The sequence below is a fragment of the Antedon bifida genome, chromosome 7, assembly GCF_963402885.1.
Source record: "Antedon bifida chromosome 7, ecAntBifi1.1, whole genome shotgun sequence".
NCBI classification, from domain to species: Eukaryota; Metazoa; Echinodermata; class Crinoidea; order Comatulida; family Antedonidae; genus Antedon; species Antedon bifida.
In genome coordinates, this window is record NC_136232.1 from 24,946,607 (window position 1) to 24,966,861 (window position 20,255).

Genomic DNA, 20,255 nt, shown 5'->3' on the forward strand with positions numbered 1-20,255 from the left:
AAACTCGTTAATAATTAAAATTTCATCTCAGAACACTGCTTTTTTCTTTCGTGACCCTGAAAAAAAGATTTCTTAAAAGTTCAGGGATCAACCTATCTGAATAGAAATTATATTCAAGTTAGAAAATGATGTATGTGCATATTTACCCGTTTCTGAGCTGTCTTTGTACAGACTGGCTGTCGATCCTGCCAGAATCTCTGCTTCGTGCGTCGTGTACTTTCGATAGCTATCTTTCGGCGACAACGACTGACTACGTTTCAAAGGTTCTGTGATCGTTACAGGTCGCGATCGTACAAAGTTTTGCTGAGGTGGCGATGGCGGACTTTGGAGGTCGATCATTTTTGGCATACCCATCATTTTCGGGGGCGCCTTGGATGACAGATTTAAAGGTTGCGCTTCACTGATAGGATGGGCTGCTTTCGGACTTAACCGTATTTGCGACGGGAAGACCTGCGGTGAAAAAGGAGTTTGAGGTATCGTGAGAAGTCCCTTGTTCGAGATAGTCGTTGTTCCTGATAATACCGGTTGCGTGCTCATATGATGCGTCCGGGTCGTAGGAACAGGTTTTGGTTGATGGTGTAAATCAAGTTTTGGAGAAGTAGGGGAAAGTCCGACTTTAACGCCAGCCTGGGGATCGGTAGGGGAAGGTAAAATCATGTGAGGGGGTAAAGGATAGGAATCACCGGGGTATATGGGTATGAGACGGATACCCGCGTATCCCGGCGGCGCGGCAGCTTTGTACTGCTCCTGAACAGCCTGCGACAGAAGTTGAATACGTTGTTGTTGTTGCATTATCTGCTGCTGTTGCATCTGTATCATCTCCTGTTGTTGCCGTTGTACTTCAAGCTGTTGCTGTTGTTTCGCTAACTGTGCTTTGTGGATATCTGTGTTTTCACGTTGTTGTATTAACAATTGTTCTTTTAATACATTTAACTGTAGTAGCATATCCTGGATTTGCGCATCTTTTTCTGCTAATTGTTCTGAGGTAGATTTTGCATTCGTCTTTTGTACATTTTTAACCTCTACAGTTTTTTCCAAACCCATATTTCCATTCAAATCAATTGTCATTGTATCTTCTTCTTTTATATCCTTCGCTTGATTATCTTTTTCTTCCATTAATACATTTTCCTCAGACGAGCAATCGCACGACTGCCCTGAATCACTTAACGAGTCCGTGGTTCGAGTCAATTTGTTGACCGTTCTGTCAATTAGATACGTTTCTTGTTGTTGTTCTTCTGTGTCCATAGTTTCGTCAACGATCTCACATTTGATCGGTTTGTGTTTAGTTAATTCCAGAGCAGTATCCATTACCATAGACATACTTCAACTCTAAAAATAGGAAAACAAACATTAATTTATTACAAATATAAAAATTATTACCGGTAATCCACTCTATCAAATGTATAAAAATGTTCAAAAAGATTATATAAGTATCATTCACTTAATGCCAATTTACAATTCAACAACATAAGTATTCTTCATCCAATAAAAACAATTTCAACATTCGTAGTCTTAGGCATATAATCCATGCAGTGAGGCCGTGTATGAACAAAAACATGTGTACAACATGCCTTACTGAATAAAGTAGGCTATTAACCAACTGGTATCGGAGTGTGTACTAGTAGTAGCTATGTACACAGCAAGACCGCTAAACATCAATTGAAAACCGAGTTATATTAGTAGTAATTTATTCTCACTTCCCGGTGGGAGAACAGAAGAATCGTAAATACCTAACAAGTTTATTTGCGTTGATATATGAATTGTAGTTGCTTGCCTTGGTCGTCATGGACCAGTAGATGTTGGACAACACAACCGTGACATATACAATGAATACTTATTAACAACGATCCCTGTTTTAAATCAATGTGGATGGTGTCTCCGAGCTGCAGCCCTATGGACGATAACTGATAAGGGGAGATATGTATTTCCGAGGGGAAAATTAATAAAGGTACTAAGTATGCGCTATTCTGATAATAACATTTTGGGAAGTGAGTCAGTGATTGCGTCTTGCTCATCACAGAGAGCTGGAGCCATACAAAACAATATAAGCTACAGCCAGTTAATCCTGAGGAAGTCCTAATAGAGCGCGGAGTAGAACATAGCGAGTAGGAAACGGTGCGGTAATCAACGCTTTTCGATACTTTCGGAGTAACAAACAGTCACGAGGAGCTACGACACACATGGATATTCTCAGGTAAGATAGAATAGGAAGTGAATAAATTTATTATTTGATAACATTTGAATGATAAGTATAAACAGAGGTTTAATAACTGTTATTTTAACGCTTGTGTCGACTTTATTGCATGCAGTGCAGCTAGTGTGTTCGCACGTAACAGGTGGCCTATAACTGTTTACTTAGGCCCAATACTACTACTCAACGAAGTAACAGAATTGGCCTAAATCAAGAAAAACAGAACAGACATAAATGAACATTTCCCGTTTAGAAATAGAACACACAAATTAAGAAAGACAGAAATGAGTAAAAACACAAGTTTTCTAGCAATTTGGTTGTATATAAAAAGACAAGTAATATACCCAAAGTATAGTAAATATCAGCCAAGTTAATGGGTTTTTATCTTAAACTACTTTGCAAGTCAGATCCAAGACGTAAGGTCAGTAATTAATTAACTTTGTCGTTATGATCTATCCTTGACAAAATAAGAGAAAAACAGGACGTGGATAATCTACAGCGAGAATACATCATAAATTCCTGTATTTGCGTTACTTTTATGATTCTAAATAGAAGGTAGTAAGTTAGCTCAGCCAAAACACCGGCCATTGGAAATATTAATTATGAAAATGAAAAAAAAACAAAACTTTTACAAAAAGTATAAAAGTTAGTAAACATTAAACAAAATCCTTAAAAAATACAAACAAATAATATATATAATATAAAAATATAAGTAGTAAAAATTATAAATAATTTACTGGAACAGACAGTATTCACATTAATATTGCTAAAATAAATACTTATTTTTAATAAAGATATACATATAAATATTGATGCACTGATGCTAGTGTTGCCCGAAAGCTCTGCTAACTTTTCTGGCTGTTTTACTTTATCGTTTTGATTTAGCTTTTCGCCTTTTTTTTTTTTTTGTATCTCCATTGAGATCCAGCCACTGATACCCACAGCATTGTCATTTTTTTCAGTAATTTGCCTTTGGATTTATAAATTTTGATAAATATATATGTATTAAATTTCTTAAATTAATACTTGATTAATACTGTATTGATAGCAGAAAAGAATTTTATTGACTTTTACTATTAAAGATACTTTTTAAAATCAATAATTACACAATTACCAAACTATAAATGTATCACATCTTTCTTAAAATCACTCCAAATCTTTCATTTTTACACCCTTCCAATTACACCGTCCAATTAGGTATTAAAATCTTTTGGTTTTGTATCGTACCAATGAGAAATACGACACCCATGATTCACGATCATTATCAGTTTTAAAATCCCATTTACCGCTTCCTATTCTTATAATACTTTGCACGCTATGGTGTAACTCAAGTGAAAGTTGTGAAATTAATTATAAATACGTAATAAATTACTATGATAAATAGCATTTAACGAAAAATAATAAAAGTATAGTGACAGAATAAGTTTGTAAATAACTGCACAAAATCATCAGAATAAAAATTGTACCATATTATCAAACTCAGCATCTATAAAGCTGTGTCTACACTATCAAACTTTATGACAAAAAAATGTGATGTGCCCATACATGGACATGATGATATCCTATCACTACCATATTTGGGCATATCACACTTTTTTTGTCAAACTAGTTTGATAGTGTAGACAGAGATTTAGTGAATTCCATTGAAACTATTTTTAATGTAGCCTAATTCAATTTTCAACAAGGCCTAATAATAAACATTATCTCTTGGTTTAATTAATGTATCAATTAAAAGTAATAATGGTTGTCTGCTACTATAGTAATGTACTTTAACTTTTCTATCTTACAGACTTAAGACACAATTAATATACATGGAAGGTTGACTCCAAATGAAGACCTGGCCACGGGCAAGTGTACTATGGCCATCAGAGACGTCAGCTAGGTTAAGTGAGGCCATGATGGGCTTAGCCTGAAGATTACCCAATTGAGTTTATGTTGTAGACTATTTGTTGCCGGTTTAGATTAAGGGTGTTTATAGGCTAATAACGATAACACAACCATGGCCAGAAAAATAGTGGTAAACTAGGTGGGTTACTGCTACCTGCCAATCTTAAGACCCTGGGTCCAAATCCAGTTATGATCACTAAGTCTGTTCTCATGGCCAAAACAGTGCAACTACTAAGCTTCATGGTATTTTTAGTAATGATTATATATTACTCTATTCTTGATTACTGTAAGTTGAACATTACAATTAATGTGGATCATAATTTTACATTTACCATATTGCAATAATCATAACATAAGTATTTAATGTTAGGATAGTAAGATCCTAATAATGTTAATCTCGCAGTGATAGTCATTCTGTACGCTTGACATAGCCTACAGGCTTAGGTATAATAAGCTAAAGGATGTACAAGATACGGGCACCTAGTCGCTTAAGGCTTAAACTATGATAAATACATCAAACGCCGGACATAATGACAAACACTGTAATCATATATAATGCAATGTATACTTATATTGTAACTGTCTTACGACAATGGACGTGGTTCATTGAGCACATCCTAACTAATGGGCTTTAATAACATACTCCGCATTAATATTACTCATATCAGCTATTTTTTTTTCTGTCTCGCAACAATTTAATAGAATTGGGAGCTACGTTGCGTAGCACATTCCCGCGGGATTGACCCCCTTCCCTTGATGAAACCTAGGTGGAAAATTAAGTATCGAGGTTGCACGCTTTGTTTCAATTTTCAATCTTGTATATTTAAATTCATCACAAACTGTAATTTCAATTGACTAAAAACTGAATAAATTTATGCGTAAAAGTATTTGTGTATTTCAAAACTAATTATAAAAGTAATCTGTAAATAAATTATTTATTTGTATATTTTATAGTTGTATTTTATGACACTTTGTAATCGGTAAAAATGGGTTTCTTACTCAAAGGATAATGTACTGTACAGTTATAGCTGAGGATCTAGCACAAGAATAAAAAATGAAAATAAATAAAAAGCTAAATATTGCCATGTATACTTTGTTCAAAGGAAAGTAAAACATTATAAAAACTGTTTTCTTACAATTTCATTTTAAATTTTCGTTTATAACCTATTATTTATTGTGACAAATAAGAAGTGTCAGAATCAGAAATATAGCACAACAAAAATCAGAAATTTTTATTTAAAAAGGAAATATATCTGCTTTAATTGAAAGATTAAATTCCCTTTATACTAATTTATCAATTATATTCTTGCAAAAAAACGGAGAAAACTTGGAAAAAATTTGTCAGAGTTGATAATACTATTGGAGCCATCCAGGAAGTTAAAAATACAGATAGAAAAATTTCCATTTCCTATAAACGTACCTAAACAAGAAGTAAGCATACGTACATAATTCATATTTAAGAAAACCCTGTTGTAATTACTTTAATAAAGAGGATTAACACTTGAAACTACGGCTTTCCTCTCGCACTTGAAAGACTGTCACGTGGGTCCCCGAGGGCGACAAAACGCAACAACTACACAAACATAAACCAGTAGTGAAGAATTCGACGTACTAAGCATCATATGCGTGACAACGGTCCCAAACGGGAGTGAACTTGGCAACAACTAACCAAACCAACATCAACTTAAATTGAAATTAAACTTACAAAAAGTATTTCTTGTGGTAAAAATAATAAGACATTTAATCCTCAAAAGAATTTTAATGCAAAGTTTTAAATAAACTTAAAATTAAAGCTCAGTCTACACTATCAAACTAGTTTGACAAAAAAAGTGTGATATGCCCAAATACGGTAGTGATATGACATCATCATGTCCATATGGGCATTTTTTGTCACATAAAGTTTGATAGTGTAGACAGAGCTTTACAGTTTACTTAAACTCGACAGTTACTCTTACCTTATAATATACAACAAAATTATTATTAAAAACACCTTGGTATTATTTAATCAACTGTATGACTTACTCAATAATTAAAACTAAACTTAATATAATAACAGTAGATTATTTTAAACAGAAGTTTCTTGTCAGGCCATCAATTACTGACATACTGCCCTCTATAGTTTCACTACAAGGAAAGTTTTGTGGAAATTCCAGACAAGACAGTAGGGACAGCAGCAAATCAATGGATATCTGTGTCTTTATTTGGAGTTAACTGTTAAAATAGCTGTAGTTTGCAAGGACAGAAAACAAATACAAAGAAATCACTACATATATTAAATTATTTCTTAGTATACCAAGACTGTTTTTAGTCAAAACAAATGCAGTTTTACCATAGCACATAGAGTAACCACAGCTGAGCTGAGCTGAGCTTGACTGATTTAAGTCCTTGTCTGTCCGGTGTTTCGCTTTTTTCTTTTTGGGGTTTCTCTTTTCACTTTATTATTTTTATTTCAAAAAAAAGTTTTTTTATATTGGTATATATGATTTTTCATTTGTCCCAACCATTGTTATTTTGTTTGTTACTGCAGGGAGTCTAGGCTTAAAAAAGTTTATTTGTTTGTAACAAAAAACTTATCTAGGCTTCCTTCTACACATGCTTTTTATTATGTAACATCTTGTATTTTTTTGTATGTAATGTGTAGAGAATTGTTTAATAAACGAAACGAAACCAGAGTTACAGTATAATCCACAATCCAAAACAATATTTTAAAAAAGTTCATTTACAATGTTGTCAAATCATCAAATACATTTGGTGGCAATGTACTTACTTGTTTACGAAACACTACTGTAAAATTGATATCCAATCCAATTGAATAAAAAATTACTTAAATTAAACTTGAAAACAATCAAATTTGTTTACACTACAGTATTTTAAAAACATTTTTAAAACCAGACTTTTCAAAAAACCAGATATTTTATGCAAATTCAAGGATACAACTTAATATTAATTATTACAAATTACAATAATTAGTATGATTTACTTAATATTTAAAAATCATTGTTGGATCTAAATAATCGATTCCTTACACGACATACATTGTACAAACTCTTCTATTGTTGTACATAAGTTTCTCATTATTTTTCGATTTAAATTGTGCAGTTCCTTTATGTAACTAAATATGATTATCATTAATATTTTTCTGACTTCATTTATTGAGTAATCCACCTATTCAGTGCTAAATACTAGTCTTACATTGTACAATCTCATTCGGAAAACCAGATCAGATAAATTTCATGTCCGCTTGTTTCGCGCCGCGTCGCGCGTTGTGTATTATTTCCGAGTCAACTCTTAACAGTGGCACTTTGATAATGATTACAAGTCCCTGCAAACGACTTCTTAATATACGATAGTTTCGATGGAATTTAAAAGCATCCATAGACGATAAAATTCAATACAAACTACATAGTTTCAATTACACTCATTTCATTTGCTTTCACCTGCTGCTGTGGATATTGTCGTGTGATTTTACATTTCCTAATCTAATGGGGTTTTTTTTCCGTTTCTTTATTTTTATTGTAGAATTGTTTTATTTCTATTATAAGTTAAACTGTTAATACTTCTTCCCTTACTTAATAAATAGCTAAAATACAATGATTTTTTTCCTGATGCAAGCTGTGCAACACTGCACAAAAATGATAACAATAATGATGAAAATGATAACAATGATGATAACAATAATGATGGAAATGATAACAATGATGATAAAAACAATAATGATAACAATAATAATGACAATGATGATGATAAGAATGGTAATAACAATGATGATGATGGTAATGACGATGATAAACAAAAATGTAATGACGATGATAACAAAAATGATGATGATGACAAAAATGATGATAACAATAATGATGATGATGAAAATAATAATGATGGTGATAACAACGATGATAAAAGTGATGAAAATAATAATGATGATAACAATGTTGATGATAAAAGTGATGAAATAATGATGATGATGATAACAATGATGATGATGATAATGAAAATGTATACGTATATTAAAATATTTTTAAAATAAAATATAAAACTATGATTGAAAATACATAGTCAAATATCACAAAAATATGTAAATGTATTCAATAGAAATAAAAGACTTCCTTGAGACTGTCCTTAAAATCACTGAAATCTTTACAATAAAAATCACCTGTTGTTAACACAAGCAGAAAAATATAATAGCCAAGCCAAATGTCATAGGTCAAAGGTCAGTGCAAATGACTTAAATGAAGCCTAGAAGAAAGATAGGATGGTATACATTAACAATAGATTCAAATGATAAATTGTATCTCGAGAAGTAATGAGATTGTTGCTCTGTACTGAGTGAAATATTTAGATTTTAATATCGTTTTCACAGCATCCCTGCAGAACAATGATGACATTGTTCTCATCGTCTGCATGTAACATAAACACAAACAATTACAATGTTTACGACAACGCAAACGTTTCCTAACGTGACTAGTTTAGTATAGGAAACATCCAATTTAAAATAGTTCATCATACTATCAATGCAAAATTTGAATATGTTATTTTGTAGTTTTAATCAAGTTAATCACTTCCATAGAAAAAAAAAAAAATGTTTTCACTTATAAAATGACATAATAAATGGTAAAATTCAACCAAAAATCCATTGGCTGGCAGTCAATTTGACCATTTCTTGCTATAAAATTCCAGTTTTTCAGGTAAATAATTTTTTTTTCGATCTAATTTTTGGTCAAAGTGGATAATTATTATGTGAAATTAAAATGGCATATTCAACAAAAACATTTTAAATAATTATTTTTTCAGGGGAACAATACATCTTTAAATAAATGATATGGGTACCCATGTGCCCAGTTCCCTCGTAAATAATCCCTGGATGCAATTACATGTTACAATTGCCACCACCAATCATAATGTAAGTTTAAGTAGAGGACTACAAAACATTTTCGAATCAAAAACAAGAATCAAAACACAATTGAAATATACTATAAATTCAGAAACGATGAAAGAATTGTGCCGTTGAAAGAGGCGCATTGTAAATTCTAAATTTAGATAGAACGTTTACTTGAATCAAATTTGGCATAACTAAAATTCAATCAACTACAAAGAATACCACAGGATATCATTGACATATTGTAGTATCAATACAAATCAACGCTTTATTTCTATATATCAAAGAAAGTATAAGAAAGAAATATATTTTGATGGTAAATAAGGAAACATAAAGTGGCTGCCTACATTATATTTAATAAATCACGCTTATAAACTTTTCTGTTACTAAGAAAAAAGAAGTACTTAAAATAGATGCTACATTGCCAGAGCACAAACCCATTAAATAAAATGTTCCATAAAAAAATACAAAATGAAAGATAGAGAGTATAATTTTTCCCTCTAAAAAAAAAAACTAGTACATCTGATCAGATTTACCGACTTTAACGCATCCATTAACGTTATAAAAATTCAGATGAACCTAATATATCTGGATTGTAATGATATACTGGCCTTTGTCCTGGATTATATCCGTACGGAATTGTCTAATCACAAGGTAATATAGGATATCCTAACATACTCTTACTGCAAACAGGTCATCATTCGGAAAAATATTAGTTATGCATGCGTTTTTTAAAACATTTGATTTTTTTCCTTGAGCATATTTCAGTATGTATTCTGCGGTGCATTTCGGTATAATCAGGCTTTTGCTTATAAAGTGCAAGTTAGTCGTAAGCCAAACCATCTCAATCCATCATTCCAAGATTGCCTGACCCCTCCTGGTTTTGTTACGCTGATTGCTATTCTATGTGCGCGACAATAACGACCCCTATTCCCGTTGGCTCGATATAGCCACATATAAATTGATGATACTAAATGCCGAGACTGACAACAAGGGTTAGCCCGTAGCAGTCTCAAAGTGGGTTGTGGAATACGATTTATTGACCTAACTTTAGCTCACGATTTACAGTAAGCTTTACGCTGCATCTCCTAGTGTTATTCACTTTAACTTACATAGCCCGACTGTATGAATAATTCAAAGAGGAAGGCTACAAATCATTTCAAACAGTTGAATTAAAACACTGCGCAGAACTACGACTAGAGACTACTAAATCCTTCTATCTCGCTAAATATATTCTAGAAATTTAATTCCCACATCCACACCATATCAAGGTCACGTGGCCGGGTTAAATTTCTTTTGAGAGGTTTCTTTTAAATCACATTTAAACATACGCGTGCACACATTATAAAACGACATGTGCAAATATCCGGTATTTCTCCTACATTTGAACATAAATTTCTACTAATTTTAAATAAATTGCCTAAAGTGACTAAAACAAGGTCTTATAAAAACATGTGTAACTTAAGCAGAGACGATAATGTAGATGCAGCACGATAGTCATAGAGTAGTTACATGCACTATATTCTGAACAAAATACAATCCTAGATTTTAAACAAAAATAATCATTTTAATGGAGAGAGAAAATAAGTTAAAGAAGGTAAAAAATTACATAGGATCAACAAATTCGTCTTATAAAGTTACAATCTAAGCACTTACATAAAATAAAGTTAAGTAAACAAAATCATTATTCGATAAACACTATACATAATTAAATTTGAATTTTTTTTCAATGTATAAACTATTATTATTTCTACTAATAATAATTTGTCGTATTAAGTAATTAAAATAATAAATCTTTGAATTCTTAAAAAGTCATGAAACAAAAAAGAAAAAACTTGTACTGAGGAAGTCAATAATTAGACTATTTTATATTACATTAAGTTTCAAATAGTAGAAAAAAAAACCAAATTATCACTTTAAAATGTTATCAAAAATAATTATAACTTTTTAAATAAAAGAATAAATATACATTTTACATATGGCTATCAAAATATATTTTAAAAAATTAAATAAAAGAACAAATGTATTTCCTACCTAGTATTAAAGCTAGATTAAAAGTTGAAAACGTAAAGTTTCCTCTCGCCGCTGTTCTTGGTGTATATTCCACGAGAAAAGTCGTGCAACAGTGACATGTTATCAAACAAACACGCACACAAAAACCATTTTAATTTGAAATATATCTACACCTTAAATTTAAACGCTGCGATGTTGTTGTGTAATTTATAGTATATAAGTGAATGGCCCAAGGTAAGGAAGTACCACAAATAGTCGGTCCATACGAGAAGCCAATGTCAAAGTCTGTAATCGAATAGAATTATACTTGACAACTCTTGATTTTTTTCTATTTGCTTCCACATTATTTTTACCTATTAACATCGAGTCGTAGAAAATAATTGAAAGTGTCATCAACAAGCATGTTAAGCACGTACTTAATGAGCCTTGAACGCAGCACACCGCCCTCATGAGTTTGGGTTTTGACAAGATCAATGATGTCACAGTCTACAAGCATGTTAAGCACGTACTTAATGAGCCTTGAACGCAGCACACCGCCCTCATGAGTTTGGTTTTGACAAGATCAATGATGTCACAGTCTGTCGGAAATGTTACATAAATGATTGTAAGTATTCCTTCTAGACTTGATATCATCCTTCAGTGTAACACATTTTCCTCATGTTCATCAGTTAAACCTTACTACAGAGTACCAGAGTACCTAGATACAGAATATCTACTAAGTACATTGCACTACAAAGATACCATTGTGTTTCCTTGTATGTGTTTAATAATCTTTTGCTTCTCCCCATATTTTACACACATAACTTTGGAGTGGAGACAAAGTTTGAGTTACTGTGAGAATGAATCTTAATATACTGTAATAGCGGATTGTTCTAGTGTATCTTGTCAAATGTTTATAATAACAGTATTACAGCCAAATTCATGGACCTTTCCTGAGATACTGATCAAAAGCTAAGCTTAGGGTGCATAGTGACAACTAAACAAGGTTGTTTTACTTTATATGGCCTGATTGAATGGCTTAAGATGGTATTTAGAAGGCATACCAAGTATCTAAGCCTATGTCCATATAAGCAGCTACCTTTCCATAAAAGCTAAATAATACCCCGTAGTATAGTAAGTACCATGTTTCAAACCTGACATATTTTATTTGATATTGAATACAGAAATTATTTTATGTATTCCTCCATGGCAGACATGCAACTATGCAGCTATTGAGTCTAAAAGTCATTTTGCACATGTTCATATGTTTCTGAGTGACATTACATTTAAAAGGGAAAAATGAAAAGCTTCACAATCAAATTATTTATATATTCTTCCATATTTCTGTTCTTGATCTTTTATATCCCAAAAAGAAATGATGATGTTAGTGTATTTGAATGCTCTCACTTGAGAATGTGGTTTACAGACTTTACCATTATTTTGATAGGTAAGTTCAATTAAATGTCTATCTTATAAGTAAATCTAACTTGAGGAGAATAGGCTATTGTTCAGTTTATCCACGTAAGCTTGGTGCAAGATACACACACTCAAAAGCTAGTAATGCGATATCAGCATTGTACTTTAGTAAAAGCAGCACACAGGGCAAAGTTAGTTAGGGTTTTAATACATAACATGGGTTTGATATTATGTTAGGAGGCATTCATTTGTTTGTTTAAATATTCTTGAACGCTAGTATCATAATTACCGGAGAACATGTGTTGTGTACTCAGCAATTGTGAGGCATTAAGCATAATAAGGAGTACAATACAGTGTATAAAATTACCTGCGAGTCTTGAGTATTTGCATTTAAATTCCTTGATAGAACGCCAATTATTATTCTTTTCAATTCATTTTTTATCAATAAGAAAAACTAATCATTCTATTCGGAATTCCAATAATAAAATGAATATTATGTTTCTCAAACATTGCATTTATATATTTCTCTCAATCAAGTAAAATTGAATTCTTTCTACAACAAGTTAAATATGGACAACACTTTCTACAAAACTAGAACACCTAGGAATTCTCTGAAACACGCCTTTAAAATATCACTTCCGTGAACGAGATGTATAACTTCCACAAAAAACTACGGTTCCTAGCAAACTTCTCTGTATACTGTATAACATGACAACCATATAAGTACTACAAACTAAAGCTCTGTCCACACTATCAAACTTTATGCGACAAAAAAATGTGATGTGCCCATACATGGACATGATGATATATCACTACCATATTTGGGCATATCACTACCATATTTGGACACATCACACTTTTTTTGTCAAACTAGTTTGATAGTGTAGACAGAGTTGAATTGTTGCAACTTATAATCAATATATAATAATCAATAATTCTTTCACCAGTGTGGTAACATTTGCATCATTTCTTTCACCATCCAACCAGGGAGATGATCTCCCTCATCCAACACACCCAAAATCTACCTTCTTTATACAAACTGTAACACAAAACTTTCTATTTATAGAGCCTAAGCCTGTAACACTGTAAAATACTATACATGAGTAATATCATCAATTTAAACTAGTTTTATATGAAATTTCCAAATATAGGCATCTAAAAACTATTTTCTGACCTGATCTACTCACTTCACTTAACTTATCTGGGTGTGGTCAAAATAAAAATCCATGTTTAAAATGTCTTGTCCACTACTGAACATACCTCCTGAATATAAACTATTTCCTCGAACCATGTTCATCACATTATTTTAGCATTAACCTTGATAGAATTACTAGTAGTAAGTGCTGGAATTTATCTGAACAAAAACACTTTTATCCAAATCTAATTGATTTACAATGCAAGTTAAACAACCACAACAGGGGAGTAGCAGCTTATGCAATAATCATCAACAAATGTATTATCTTTGTAACAATTTTCATTGGATTCTTCCTCAACATTTTTCAAGCGACCACATTTTGAGTAAAATATCATGCTGACTAACATTAACAAATATAGAAGGAAACACACCCAATTGATCTCATAACCTCAAACCATTCAATTACACTTTTAATAACTTTAGGATAAACTATTATTTAATATTTACTTATTTCATACTGATTTTTATTGCTTCATATGATACAACAAGATCTAAGAATTATATTATTTCTTATTGATTTTCAATTTAAAAAACCTTTTCCAATCCGATTTACGAGACATTTTAACGTTTAATCCAAAAACAAAGAATTAAATTTAACAATATTGGCACATACAGAAAAAATGATTATAAAAAATAAATGTGTTAAAAATTGCATAAAATTAGCATCATTCATTGGTTGCAATAAATAAGTGATGTCAGAGATATTGTGAAAGGGCGAGGAAAAAGTAACAACACTCATCGGGACGGGATTTAAGATAAAATTTATGGACATTAAAAAGTAGAAAAATGTGACTTGGCTTAACGTATTTAATTTTTGCCTTTTTACTGTCATGAAAAATACAAACCAAGCCATGAATCACAAAATGGAAGTACAAATCGTAATTTTTAAATCTGCCGTCGGCTACGACCTGAATACCCGTCTCTATGTGATAGTGAAGAGGCGTTTCCATATTCCATTAAAAGCAAACGCAATTCAATACGAGACAAACGTAAAATATATCTCGAAATTGTTAAGATCTTAAGATATTCGTGCAATTTCAAAACAATTCTTCGGTAATAGAAACAAATTTAATGCGCTAATACAAAAATTCTATTACTGTTTATTTTAAATTATGATACGTCAAATAACGCGGCACTAAAGGGAACGAACAATCACAAAATAATTCATAATTACACATTCCTGTAATTAGTCTGCGAACCGAATGGGGACGGTTTTTACCCATCAGCCTCCGGCTTTAACATCTTTTTGACATAACATTCTAACTAAAAATTCAAAGATAAATTTAATTTGTAAATATTTTAGATTATTGTCAATAATTCATTTTGTCAAAATTAATGTGATGTCTTTAAATTATGACTGAAATAAAAAATATCCTAATTTAAAAAAATAATATTTTATGAAAAAATATTAAATTTGGTAGATGAAGGCAGGCCTACATAATAATAATTCAGGTATATGAGATTTTAACAGGATGAGTACAAGACTATAAACCTCACCTTTGACCTATCAAGAAAAACAATTTGTTTATTATATTTGGGTTAATAATAGAATTATTAAAAGTTATGAAACAAATCAATTTAATTTAATTTTACTGTTATTTCAGTATTTATACTAAAAATATACTATATATGACCAGGTATAATCCCATGCTGTGGAGTATAGTCCCATGCCCTAATTTAGACTACCTGTAAGTTCAGACAATTCGAGTATAATCCCACCCCCTAATTTTCACAACATTTCATACCTAGGCCCATGGTACTACTATATTCGGTCATATGTATTATGTTAAAACAAAATGTAGTGTAGTATTCTTTAAAAAAATGTGAACCAAATATTTTAAAAGCTCTGTCTACACTATCACACTTTATGTGACAAAAGATATCATATAATATCACTATCATATTTGGGCATACAACTACCATATTCGGGCATACAACTACCATATTCGGGCATACAACTACCATATTTGGGCATACAACTACCATATTTGGGCATACAACTACCATATTTGGGCATACAACTACCATATTTGGGCATACAACTACCATATTTGGGCATACAACTACCATATTCGGGCATACAACTACCATATTTGGGCATACAACTACCATATTTGGGCATACAACTACCATATTTGATAGTATAGACAGAGCTTTAGAATTGAAATAAACATAGGTTGATAATTAAAATGACATTTTTGAGATTTTAATATGAACACAACTATTATAAGACATTAAAAAAATAACTTAATAATGTTAATGACGATTATTTGCTTTGAATTGATACTAAACTACTAGTAGTACTTCAGTATGGTACAAAATAATATCAATAATAATAATAATGATGATATGATATTATTACAATGACGATAGTTATTGTCTTGTCACGATGCCGACAAGGGCTCTGTGTTAAACACTCATCCTGCGATTGTCATCGATGAGATGATGTTGACAACAACCGTGATAATTATACACCTGCGAAGTATCGTACATTATGAATATTTGTGCACACATGGGGGGCGATATTACTGTCTCACACATGATTGATTTTTCCTCCGCGCGTGGGAGAAGTAAAGAACTGCCATGTACATAATTGTAATAATAATTAATGGGTGGAAACGGATGTCAACAATCGGATCAATTGTTCTCGTGAATACAATGCAAGGCTGTCAGTAACGCGAGATGCACACATAAAAGAACTATTGTTATACTGAATATAATGACAAAAATCTGTAGTGAATTTAATCTACATTGAAGTAGTAGTTAGTAGTAGTGAATATATTGCAGAATGTTAAATATGGACGATGGACAATAGAATATTTTAATGAATTCTTATTTAAACAGTCTATAGAGAATTATTATTAGTACAGATACCGTAGGTATAAAATTGGTTGTATAAAATCTGTGTTTGAAATCTGGATGTGAAGAAGCATTAAAACAAATACTCAGTTAATAATAATAAAATATTTTAAATAAATAAAATTAATTTAAAAATGTTTAAGACTATGAAGAAACTATTGTGAGGATATTTAAGGATTGATTTTGATGATAATTATAGAACATTACAAAATATTTCTTTAAATGTTATAAATAATATCACAAGAGTAATAAATAATAAAATTATTAATATTAATGTGTGAATTGAATAGGAATGTTAACATATAAAATAAATGATCTTGACATGACCCTGACTGATTTTTTAAAATATTATATTATATAAACAAACTATACCTATGTAATATTTAAATAGTCAAAATATATGTTAATTTATTTAAATTTACAGGTGAATGGGTCTTCCCACTGAGATACTCTAATCATTTACTTTAAACTAAATACTAAACATGCTTTTGATCTACTATCACTGCAGGCAACTTCAGTCAGTCTGTCTGTTGGTCTATAACACTATCAAAATGATTATAATATCAACAATGACTAACCTATTATGATCTATGAGATCAAAACTGCCAGTATAAAAATCACTCAAGAATAAAATTGTGTAAAATCCAAAGTGCAAGAGAGCATTGCCGAGTGTGGTCCTGTACAGGACATCTTAACAATAAATAACGGCAAGTATTCGCTGCGATCCCAATCAAACTCCCAAGGTGGAAGTTCATAGGATAGAGAAGACAATGGCTCACTTAAGATCAACTTCCTATGAATAACAAAAGAACTACAACCATTGTTCCTCCTTGCAATATGCATTAAGTCATAGGAAAAGATTCATAAAGTTTTATGATCAGAAGCTGGTAAAATTGCTGGGGCTGTTTGCCCAACAAAGACACATAATAATTACTGGAAGAAACAACAAAAGACACTTTTAAAGACCTCAGGCAAAAGAATATTGTTTTATACTTGTGGATATATTTATATTACTGTACCATATTGCATTGTTTAAAGCGAGGTTGCATTGTTAAAAACAAAAGATAAAAAATAATAAACATTTATATATATATTAAAACAATATAGCTCAGCACGACAGTGTATACAGATACTTTTATTATCTGTACAAGAAGAAATGAGGAAGAAATAGAACTTTAAAAGAACTCAATAAAACTTTTTTTAACAATTTTTCTCTTTCACTTTTAAATACAGCAAGTATACAGAATATATTGTAAAATGAGAATTGTTTTTTCAATAATTTCCATTTATTGTTTTTTCTTTTTGTAACTAAAGCATACAGTACTAATATTTAAAAATTTATAAGCATTTTTCTTTTTATTTTCTTTTTTTACATCTTGTTAAACCATATTATAGATACAGTATACTGTACATTATTTTAAAATTGATAATCTTTTTTTTTTCACTTTCCTTTTATTTTACATCTTGTAAAACCTCCATCACGCAGTACTATAGACATTATTGTAAAATTTATAATGATGTTTAATTATTTATATATCGATATTTAATAATTCTGCGCATGAAAAAATTATGATTACGTTTGTGCATAAAAAAAAGGATATATAACGGTAATAATTAATGAATTTTCAACTTTATTAAAAATGATACAAATATAAGAAAATATTGAATTTATATGTGTACATTTATTCAAGCATTCATTTACTTTCTTTTTTCTTTCATTCATTATTCAAAAGAAGAAAATTTACATATATTGTCTTTACGTCAACTGATTCGTACAAATACTATTTTAAATCCGACGCATATATGATTTGTGATATTTATGAATTGCACAAAAGCTGTATGAATTATGTTACCGATATATCTATCTGTTTAGCTATTTAAAAATCATTGCAACACAGAAATGTTTAGTATAATCGCTAATTGAATGTAGAACTAAACACATGGGTTATAAAAAGCATGTGAAGAAAGTCATGTTTAAAAATGTTGAATTGTACGATATTTTGGTAAATAAAAAGGTCTGAAATCGATAGATGACTATTTATGGTAATAATTATGGTATCATAGTGGTTATAAGCTCTGTTTGCTTTAAATTACCATATATGACCAAGTATAATCCCATGCTCAAGTATAATAATTCCACCCCCTAATTTAGGCTTAAATACAACCACACAATTTTGGTAAACTCCATTGTTAATACTAACAGAGTATACTCACACCTCCTGATTATCTCCAAATTAGGCCCCATTGGACTGTTCTTACAAGTCAAATATTGGTAAACATCAATGAAAATAATCATGATGATATGAAAAAGAATGTTGATGATGATGATGATGAAAACAAAGATGATTTCAATGATGATGATGACGATGACGATGACGATGATTTCAATGATGATTTCAATGATGATGATGATGATGATGATGATGATGATGATGATGATGATGATGATGATGATGATGATGACAATGATGATGATGATAAAAATGATGATGATAATGATGATGATGTTAATGACGCTGCTACTGCTGATGATAATTTATTTTAAATAAATCATGGATTTCATATTTAAATTATTAATATGTTTCAATGACAAATTTATTTAAATATTTAAAGTAAAGAAATTCAAATATTTATGACACGTCTTAATAAACAATTTCGCAGAAATAACATCAGAGGACTCATGACAAAATGAGCGACAAATTAAATCAGAGAGATCTGGACACAGGCAACAATTTGCTACATTTAATCTACATCATTTTAAGCGTTTCACGATAATTGACAATAGCAAGCATATACACAGCGAAGAACAATAAACATGACATTGTCAGAGACAGCAATCCTCTGAGACGGACATGCATTGTTAACCCTACGACCTACCTCGTAATTTTGTCAAATGAAAGGGGTAGAATCGCGTCTGTACATTTGGTGCCGTGGTTGACTTCATCCTCACCTCTTCATCGCCGTTTTCCTATTACTACTACGAACACGACGACACTCCGCATTGTGTGTCGTACACAATACTCATGTTGACCTATGCTAGTGGCTTTGTTTTTTTTGTACATCCATTTTATTACGCCAGAATGCACAAATGAATTGCACTCGCTGATTAATCACCGCTGGGATCATCCGCATAATATGTTCATATACTAGGTTTCTACATTTCCGGCTTACTAAGACAATTACATCCCATTATTATATCAAACACAGAACAAGGTTATACCCTCATGCACAATTTCAAACCAGATATCTCTTCTCATGAGTATTTCACGGACAGACGTGCTGGCATTTTCATGCAAATTTTTTTCAAATGATGCAATTACATTACAATAAATGATTTTAAATGTTTATTAATATATTCCTATACGATCTAATGATGTAGTATTAAAAGTCGAAACACAATTGTATTATCATACATATCTCTGTCTCTGCGTCTAAAAGACGATTGTATTAAAAATATCTTTAAACATTAGTATTGCTTCCGTGCTCATTCCGATACAACCTAATAAAATTTACGGATTTGGGAGACAATAAAAATTAATTACAGTTATGATGTCTATAGCTAGCATAAACACCTAATTTTGTAATACTTCCGATGTCAAGGAATATTGTTTCATTTAAAATGACTGCACTGGCAAAATAAAATATTTCCCTAAGGTCAACAACGAAGCTCGAAAACACAATTGTACATTTCAGTTATATATTTTATAAGAGGAAGTCAAACACAATGCAAATTAGATAGTAAGGCAGACATAGCTACAATTTATATCACCACGCAAAATGCTTGTGAGTTTATTTGTACTATACCAGCATATTCTAGTTTTTTCTCATTCATTTTTACCATC

At 31.1% G+C, this 20,255-nt stretch overlaps 1 protein-coding gene across 3 annotated transcripts in view; it reads right to left on the minus strand.

Moving 5' to 3' along the window:
• LOC144848764 (transcription factor SOX-5-like) overlaps nt 1-20,255 on the minus strand; it is a 63,052-nt gene that overhangs the window by 17,992 nt on the left and 24,805 nt on the right. For 2 of the 3 annotated variants that reach the window (XM_078705676.1, XM_078705675.1), the window contains exon 4: nt 147-1,329. In XM_078705676.1, coding sequence (XP_078561802.1) covers nt 147-1,320 — 1,174 coding nt within the window. In that variant the 5' untranslated portion in view covers nt 1,321-1,329. Of the gene's footprint in view, nt 1-146; nt 1,330-1,730; nt 1,780-20,255 lie in introns of those variants that run through there. The other variant, XM_078705677.1, reaches the window with a different exon arrangement.